This window comes from Nannobrachium achirus, assembly GCF_963921795.1.
Source record: "Nannobrachium achirus genome assembly, chromosome: 7".
Taxonomy (NCBI): domain Eukaryota; kingdom Metazoa; phylum Chordata; class Actinopteri; order Myctophiformes; family Myctophidae; genus Nannobrachium; species Nannobrachium achirus.
This window is the reverse complement of record NC_137816.1, coordinates 45,585,911-45,595,459: the sequence shown is the minus strand read 5'-3', so window position 1 is coordinate 45,595,459 and position 9,549 is coordinate 45,585,911. Positions and strand designations below refer to the sequence as shown.

General features: G+C 41.1%; 1 protein-coding gene across 1 annotated transcript; it reads right to left on the bottom strand.

Moving 5' to 3' along the window:
• Positions 1-2,021: 2,021 nt before the first annotated feature.
• On the bottom strand, positions 2,022-8,171 carry fgf7 (fibroblast growth factor 7; the record flags this gene model as incomplete). Its single annotated transcript, XM_080729464.1, has 3 exons — positions 2,022-2,240; positions 3,353-3,459; positions 7,886-8,171. 3 exons carry the CDS (start codon positions 8,169-8,171, stop codon positions 2,022-2,024), a joined length of 612 nt encoding a protein of 203 aa, XP_080585590.1.
• Positions 8,172-9,549: the final 1,378 nt, after the last annotated feature.

The following is a 9,549-nucleotide window of genomic DNA, read 5'->3' as shown; positions in this document are numbered from 1 at the left end:
GGACATACAAGGTTTCCACCAGACAACGACGCTATGTATTATTTTGTCATAAGCTCTTGTTAATACTTTTTATTGGTTAAATATCTATAAAATCCACAGACACACAAATACATCTAAAATAGCAGCTCTACAAGCTCACAACAACAATATTGGCTATTTTTTGCTACTTTTGTGTGACACTGTAGAATGACAAAGTAGGGCATGTTCATGAAAAAAACAAAAAGAAATTAAATCATAAAAGGTTGAAATATGGAGATACAAGGTTTCTGCCCGTGTCTCGTTACAAGCATCTTTCAGGCTTCTATTTGTATGTGCTCTCTAGTGTAAAAAGACAAGTCCAGCTTGCTTCTGCACATTAACCAAGCCAAGCAACCGTGAGCTACTATCAATGACCATCTTGGACTTTCCTTTGTTAATACACAGCAAAAAGGGTTAAGAATTTACCCTTTTTTACACTAAACGAACACTCAGAATTACACTCAGATCTATATACAGTGCAGATGGATTTGGGAAGAGAAAACATACAGTCCTGACTGCATACAGTGGGTTAATAAACTTTTACCTGTTTTACTGTGAGCATTTATTTTCAGTTAAATAAAATTATGACAGTAGTAATTGAGTAATCTTAGTGATTTTATAGTTTGTCAGTTGGTCATTATCTATTGATTTAATTTAATGTCAGCTGTGTTACCTTTAAAGGTGGTGTAAGTGATATTTTCTGTCAAAAGGTTAAAGCTTTATATTCTGATATATATAGTAATGATTCATACAGAGCATTTGTTCAGTAACAGGGGTTTCCCTGTTTCTCCAGCGCTTTAGTAAACAAAAAAATATATTTTCAGTTCAGAATACCATTGTTTTTTCCAGTCAGGAGAGAGAACCCCAAAAATATATATTTTTCAGCTTCAATCCTATATTTAAATTGGCTAATGAGGGGGCCTGGCGAGCAGACCTCCTCAGCCATAATGATATAAGGAGTTCCCAATACAGCTACGCCCAAATATGGAGTGTATTGTCTAAGCGCAATGTGTAAGCGCAATGTGTCGTCAAGGCATCAGTCACAAATTAATCGGTCAGCTCCATATATTGGCAAAAAGGGGGCATGCCCATATATGGGCCTATACTGATGACATCAGCAATCTCCATGTGCATATATGGGACTGACCAACTTCAAACTCGACTCGAGGGAGTGCGGTGCCCACCGTTGAGTAGTTGATCCAGACAATATGCCCATATATGGCCTTTCGAATATATGAAATCAGGGATCTCCATACATGAGCATAAAAAGGACAAGGACTGACAGATACAGATATATCCAAATATGGGCATAAAAGGGTCACAGGTAGACAGACAGAAACAGATATTTCCATAAATGGTCACAAAAGGGACGCAGACAGACGGGTACAACGGGTACTCTCTCTGACAAAGCCTCCGACACTATGACTCAAAAGATATTGTTCGGATCGGTAGTACGACATAGGTGAGAGCCCTGAATTCTAGAGGTTCAGCCCTAGTTTGATAAAGTTCCAGTTCCAATTTTATCTGCTTATGTTTTAGTTTAATAACTTCCAATTTCACTTGTTTGTCATGTATCCTGTATGAGTTCTCTTTCCTGATTGGATGAAATTGGTATCCTGGCCTTTACTATAGACCTGGAGAAACAGGGAGACCCCTGTTATTGAACAAACACTCATAGCAAACATCACTATCAGTATATATAGCTATTTAACAGTTATTTGAACAAAATCACACCACCTTTAAGTGAACATTCGATGAAGGGAAGTGTAAGTCCATATGGCCAGGCCAACAACCTGTCAAACAACTTTGACAATTTCTATCAGCTCATAGTGTTCCCATCTGACCACCGTTGCTCGATATTATGCAAATAACAACAAAACAACAACAAAATGACTAATTTACAACTCAAGTAGAGTGGTGCGTAATGTTGGCAATACATGAGCTCTGTGTCTGACAGCTTATATAACATAATGTGATTGAAATCATACGTAGTTTCCCACTCATCAGTCCACCCTCCTCTCCTCCTCTCTGCATTTCATGGGGATGAAGTGAGATGCTATGTGCTCCCTCCTGGTCTTCTTCCCCCGCAGTGGCCTCCCCTTCTGGGACAGCGCTATGAACATTTCCTTGCCATTTCTAGTCCACCACTTTGCGGAGGAGTACGCATTGAAATAGTTTTCTAGGAACACCTCCTTGAAGTTGCAGTTGTCATTGTAGTTCTTCTGTAAAAAGAATAATAAATGTTATATATATATATACATGTGTGTGTGTGTGTGTGTGTGTGTGTGTGTGTGTGTGTGTGTGTGTGTGTGTGTGTGTGTGTGTGTGTGTGTGTGTGTGTGTGTGTGTGTGTGTTAAAAATGATAAAAAAAATTATTGCAGTGGAGATTTCATTATTATTATTAAATATCATCACTGTCTGGCCAAAACCTCTTAAAGGAGTAGTTCACCCACAAAATGACTTTTTTTTCCTATTTATTGGTCACACCATGGAGACTTGAGTTCAATAATATTTTCTTTGTATTTGTCGCACTAAGACAAAACATGTATTATAGTAAATTTACCCCCATTGATTCAGAATGGGGACACAAATGCATGGGCCTGGATGGGGACCCAAATACAAGGCCCTGGATGGGGACCCAAATGCATTTGTGTGAGAATCAATGGGGATATTATATATTATATATTTAATTGACCATTGACCCTAAATTTACCCCCATTGATACTGACCCAAATGCATTTGGGTCCCCATCCAGGACCTTATTTGCGTCCCCATCCAGGCCCATGCATTTGGGTCCCCATCCAGAATCAATGGGGATAAATTGACTATAATCTTTTTTTTTTTCTTCTTGGAAGGTGACAAATACAAAAAAATATTATTGAACTTTGGGGGTGAACTACTCCTTTAACTCCATTTTTTAGGTTTTTGATTTTTTTTTGGCATAAATCAGGGCTATTGAACACCCTTTACAGCTGAGTGTTGGTTAAAATAATATTGAACCAATGGAAAGTAGTAAAAAGTTCTTGGGACAAAACCTCCTAACTCCACACTTTCTGCCAAACCAGCTAACTCCACCCGATTGGCCCTCTCTTTTTTTCATAAATATGTGCTATTGAACACCCTTTACGTCTGTGTGTTGGTTAAAATAATATTGAACCAATGAAAAGTAGTAAAAAGCCCTTCGGTCAAAACCTCCTAACTCCACTTCAGCTAATTTTCCCGAAAAATTAACATTTTGGAGTTTAGCAGAGATATATAATAATTGCCTTACATTTCTATTGTACAGGCACTTTTTTTTTCTTCTTCTTTTTTGCCACATAGGAGAAATGTTACCTTGCCTTGCAGCTGTCCAGTCCTGTTCATGGAGATGTAATACTGGCTCTTGACCCCTTTGATAGCCAGTATGCCCCCCTCAGACACGGTCCTGATCTCCAGGATGCCTGTGTGGAGACATTCAGTCATTCAGTCAGTCAACGTAGTGCGGGACAGACAGCAGACCATCAACATGTTCAGCATTCATCTTCATTAACAGACAGGATGGGGGTTCCTGTGGTTAATCAGACCGGGGTCCTCGTCGGCTTCATTCAAGCCTTGTTAACTGGCTTGGGTGGCCATTACACAAACCACAGCCTATGCCATGGCACATATGGGAGGCAGATTAGGCCCCTCTCCCTTGGGGTTGAGGAAACTACCTCCTTGCTTTAGTGCTTTGCACGCTACACTTCAGACCTGCCTACTAGCTCTGTGGGAGAGTACAAGGCTATTGGCAAACTGCTTTGGCTTTGGTGTTATTTTGTGACGCGTCGATGTCAGAATGTGCAGGAGGTATTGTTTGTTGCATGAATTAGCATTTCTAGTAGAAACAAAGCTTATGCAATATGACTAGTAGAATAACTGGAACATGCGGCTGAGGTGACTATGCATTCCTGTATCGCTGTTAATTTATGTTCATTTTAAATATTTATTTATAGTATTTACTTTCAGGTGTCGCAATGAAACAATTTATGTGTGGTTGTGAAATAGTACAATGTGATAGACCTTAGGATCTTCTTAGGACTGATGTGTTTTTAGAGAATTCAAATATAAAGAAATTCAGATCAAGCATAGCATTTATAAACAATAACAACAACAATATAACACGTTTTAGCTGTCTGGAGGATTAAGGGAAAATGTCTGGATTTTTACAGACAATAAAACCAAATGTCAGTGTTGATGAAAAAGTATGCTATTTTCACTTCCCTTGAAGCCGAGTCAACCCCTAACTTCTATAATTGCTATAATTTAATATAACGAAATCTTCACACTGCAGAAGTCCAAGATATTCCAGCTGGCTCTGAGAAAGTCTTATGAGGGAGAAAAAAAAGGAAAATAATCTATTCTGAAGAACCTTGGCTGCTGTACCTGTGACTCATTAAACCCTGACCCAGACAAGACCCACTGGACCAGACCTGTCTGAAAGGATCCAGACTAAACCAAACCCACTGGGCCGTCTAAAAGACTATTAGACCAGGACTGTCTAAAACGCTTATTCAAAACAGAGTTATATTCTGACCCATAGCAGACTCACTGGACCAGGTCCCTCTAACTTGCAAATCGTTGCCAGACAGCAATGCCTTACCTTATCTGTTCATATCATCTCATCGTGACATAAAGCCTAATCTATTGCATCCATGCATGTAGCATGCGTTGCTCTTGTGAGTTAAAGTGAGTGTTTGAGTTGCTACTGTTGGGTACAATATATTAATTCATAGAACTCCTGTGAATCTTTGTGTTCTGGATAGATTTTGTATACGTTTTGGAGTCAATTGAACACTGCAGGGCTAGTCTCACGTGGCCAGACTGTTGTCTTCCACAATTTGCAAATGCTCCCGTCATATAGTCTGCGAGACGGAGGTTCTAATCATGAGTATCCGGCATGAGAATCAATAAAGCCTCCTCTCCACTTCCGTTTAGTTTTTTTTTACAGTCGCGCACATTTATCCTAAAATAATTCAAAATCATCTAAGCATAAGCAGAAATGATATTTTAGAATATATTTTCGTGAACAGAAATGTTGAATTTCGGGAGGTGTAGTTCCAGACTATATAGCATTCAGAGATCGTGGAATAGTTGTCTGGCTACGCGAGACTACTGCAGGGCTCTAAGGTTTTACTTAGTAAAAGTATCAATACTGCAATGTAGAAATACAAGTAAAAGTCTGGAATTCAAAATATGTGCTATTGAACAACCTTTATGTCTGTGTGTTGGTTAAAATAATATTGAACCAATGAAAAGTAGTAAAAAGCCCTTCGGTCAAAACCTCCTAACTCCACTTAAAATGCATATCTACTTTCAGACCGCTCTGTGTTGAAAAAGAAAACCTTGAGTACGAAACATTATTCCTAAAGTTTCCAGAAATTGGAAATTGTCTGTCATTTAATTCAAATGATTATGGCCTATATGTGAATATTAGAGGGCAGAATGTGTCTTTTATTTGTTATTACTAGAAGGCTGCTAGAGACTTGAGGCCACACACCACTGACCTTCATTGATCCAGTTTGATTTCTTCTTTTAGGGACTATTTTTAATGGTCTGTTTCCTTAAATAGCACAGTGGGGAGACACAGTACAGTACATGTGTCACACATTAAGCCCATGTCTGCTGCTGCTTTGGCATGCCACAACCTGCAGTGTTGTGACAACCTGCAGAGACATGTCTCGTGAGGCTGGCATCACCCCGGTATACAGCCGAGATTTAGAATCAATTATTAGGGGTTTTATTTAGAGGTTCACTGTGCTGTGGCTTGGCATGACCTTATGTTATCACCAGTATTTGGTTAGTCACATCATGTTGAGTGCACAGGTGTGTTGATTGATTGATTGATTGATTGATTGATTGATTGATTGATTGATTGATTGGTTTGGTTGATTATTTTAAGTGACATGCTTCCAAAGAAGAAACTAACAGGACACTTTCCCCTTCATTTAACATTTAACAATGAACAGACTTGACAACTTATCACAAACAATGATACAGTAAAACAAATAGCCAACAAAAACACCCAACAACCAAAAGCTGAGATTGCCCTCTATTCGAGGCCTTAGAAATAGCCATCATAAGTACTTCAGCCTTGAACAACCACTCCAACTTCCAGCCATCATCTTCCCTTTCATCAAAATCCCTTTCATTGAGGAATACTCTTAACGTTACAACAAAACATAAAATGAACTGTTTGTGTTCTTTTGTACCAACAACTATTTAATTATAGATTAATACATCTATTAGCTCATGTGATCTGTGTTTGGTTGGTTGTCAGTCAGGTAATGTCTTGATATATTCAGTAGGATTGGGTCCAGACAGAGACTGATTGATAGATAGACCTTTATTGTCCCGCAGGGAAATTCAGTTGGGTGCCATGGCATTGGTTCATTAGACATAATTCTGTGTGCTTTTTGCATGCGTTTGTGAGTCAATATCACATTTTCTGCTTTTCATCGCCAATTGTTACGCAAGTTTCCATCCACACAGAGGCATTCACTGTCGCGCCAGCATTCCAGCAACAGCCACACTGTCAGATAGGAGGAAATGATAGCTACCTCAAGCATTCTCCCCATCACCGGGATCTCTAATAGAATCTAAATACATGTCCTTTGAAACGCTCTTAGTTCCAGTAGCACCAGATAATGAAAAACCGTGGTTAGCCCTCAGTGGTAGTAATGGGCTTGAACTACTTCACAAGTCCTACTTTGGATAATTTGTCTTTTAGCAATGCTTTGGGACGATAAGGCAAATTATGTAACTTGACTCCCGATTCTGTGAGATGAAAGTGTTTGTGCTCTTGCGTTTGTCAAGAGTTCCCCCTCAGATGTTCATGTATCCATGGTAGTTCAATACCAGAGGCAATGAAAGCTGTCTGCCTCTGTTGTGATAAACAGAAACAACTTTAATCACGGTCTTAGAGGAGTTTTAAGTTAACATTCTGAGAAATGTGAGCATGATCATGCTTTCTCTGTGCTATTCCTGTCCACCAACCCGTCTGTCTTGCCGAACGTCACTTTGATATTGCGTGCATGCATGTGTGCGTGCTCGCATGTGTTCATCCATGCACGCGCGTGTGTGTGTTTGTGGGGGGGTGCGTGGGTGTGTGTGACTGTGCAAAGCATCAACGTCTGCCAAGGAGAGTATTTGTCCAGAGCTGATAGAGGCCTGGCTGCCAGCAGCCTCCTAGTCCCCCTTGGTTTACTTCATTACAGCCTTTGTTTAGATGGTGTTATGATTGGGAAGGCCAGAGCCCACACCTGCTTCACTTTATTTCTGTCATTTTGGCTGCTCTAACAGAGACACATGACCCATTAACACTGTGATTACGCCGGAGAACATTGGACAATAACACCTCTCACATGCTCCCGTCACCTTGAGGGGCCAAAACGTCTCATTACTAACGGAGTGCAAATAGGAGTCTCTCTCGACTGAAGTCAGCCAAAACACTGTCTGGGACTAAATACTCCCAGGCCAACATCCAAGTTCAAAACAGTGATCCTTTTTTTTTCTTCTTCTTTTTTTTTTTAAGGATACGCTCAATTTCACTCAATTTGCAATTTATATGGTATATCGTCGTTGTCGGTGGAAACCTTGTATGTCCAAAACCGTTTTGCATTTATCATTTTAAAAATGATTTATTTATTGCGCGACGGCCTTTTGTGATGAAGCAGGGCTTTACTTTGCGAAAGAACGTACACATTTGAAACTTGGAGATACGAGGTTTCCACCCGACAACAACGTTATGTAGTCATCATCACAAATAGCCGCCACAAACCAAACAATAAATATAAATAAAAAATAAATGTAAATAATAATCAGACAATGGAGTGCATCCTTATTCCTTACTGTAGCAGTTGGTGGGATCTTGCGTCCCGTTGATGTTGCCGTAGTCATCAATGGTGAGGAACCACTGTGTGCGGCTGAACAGCTGCCGTATGCGCACGTCACCTCCTTCCATGTAGTCGTAGTTCCTGGTGTGGCGCTCGTGCTTGGAGCAGTTCATGATGGCGGCCAGTTGCTCTGGAGTGCGGTCGCTACAGGCCACACACACGCTGCCAAACAGGAAGATCATGTGCACGTACAGTCCCGAGAGCAGATTTGGCAGGTTCCATGTCAGCATCCATTTGCGCATTATAACGCACTGCAGTGGGTCTCTATGAACACCATGCTGAAATGTGAGATCGAGATCTGTACGGGGCGGCCCCTCTGCCCCGTTGACCCCAGACCCCTGACCCCTGACCTGCGACCCCCCGGTTGTGTGACCTGGTGTGTCCCTCTCCCCCGTGGCAGGGCCTACCGACCGACCGCAGGCTGTGGATGGAGAATGGCTCGGAAGAGTCTCCCAGAAACGGATGGACTGATCTCGGTTTCTTTTTAATCCTCACAGGTTGTGTGCGTGCTTCTCGCACCAGCCTCTGGAGATTGTAGTCCAACAGTAGACATAATGTCCGGTTTAGTAACTTCTATCGAGAGTCACTGTGGGGAAAAGAGAAAATCATTTGAGCTGGCTCACTTGAAAACAAATAAGGCAGATAGTGAAATAAAAGATGAGTCAACTTTCAGATTTGTTTTAAACTAAGAAGTATGAAATATTAAAATAATACTAACATCAATGTTATATGACTGCGGATTATAGCAACTCGTAAATTGTTGAATATTATACGGCTGAACTAAACATCTGCTTCTCTGAATGCGTACCAATATGAGTCTTATATTGGATTGCTTAGCAGTAACTCAAACTCTCAGTAGTGTGCTATGATTTGATTCCTCCTTCTATTCTCCTTGACACATACTAGAAGTGAAACATTAGCCCACTCATCAGTTGGCTTCCCCTCTCCGTAATCCTCTCTCTTGTCTGTATACACAAATCTCAGAAAACTCATGCTGCCATGCATGCACATACATATATAATTTCAAAGCAAGTACATCAAGCTTGTGAAAAACTTACATGCACCGGTGAGCGACAACAAGAGCTGAAAATAGATGTATTCCTTTTCCCTAGGAGTCCTCCCTAAAACCTGTAGTCTCTTTGGTTGTAGGGTTGCCTTGGTTGTAAAGTGAGCCCCGTACTGCTGGTTAGTTAGGCAGGAGCTGAGAGCCTCTGTCACATCCCATGGATGTCTCTCTAGCTCTGGCAGGCTGACTCTGTGCATCTTGCTCTGTTGTTGTGCACTCTGCTTAGATAAATGCCTCTTGCTGACCTCACTTGAGAGCAATTAGATCCCAGCCAGTCAGCTGTCCCTGGGCGAGATGTGCAGGAGAAACTCCCTCTCCGCCTGCCTCCTCTGTCACTCGCGCAGCAGACATAAGAGGGAGCTATAAACTTTAGCAAAAGCCTACTTTCCTTGGTATGCACCCTAAATACCTCACTATGCAACTTACTACAAACCCTGTGCCTTTTTCCAGGAAGCACCCTTTGCTCTGAAACTTGTTTGGGCGGCTCATGAGGCTGACCCGCGCCCAATGAAGTGACGGATAAGAGATATGCTGCTATGATTACAACGTTTCCA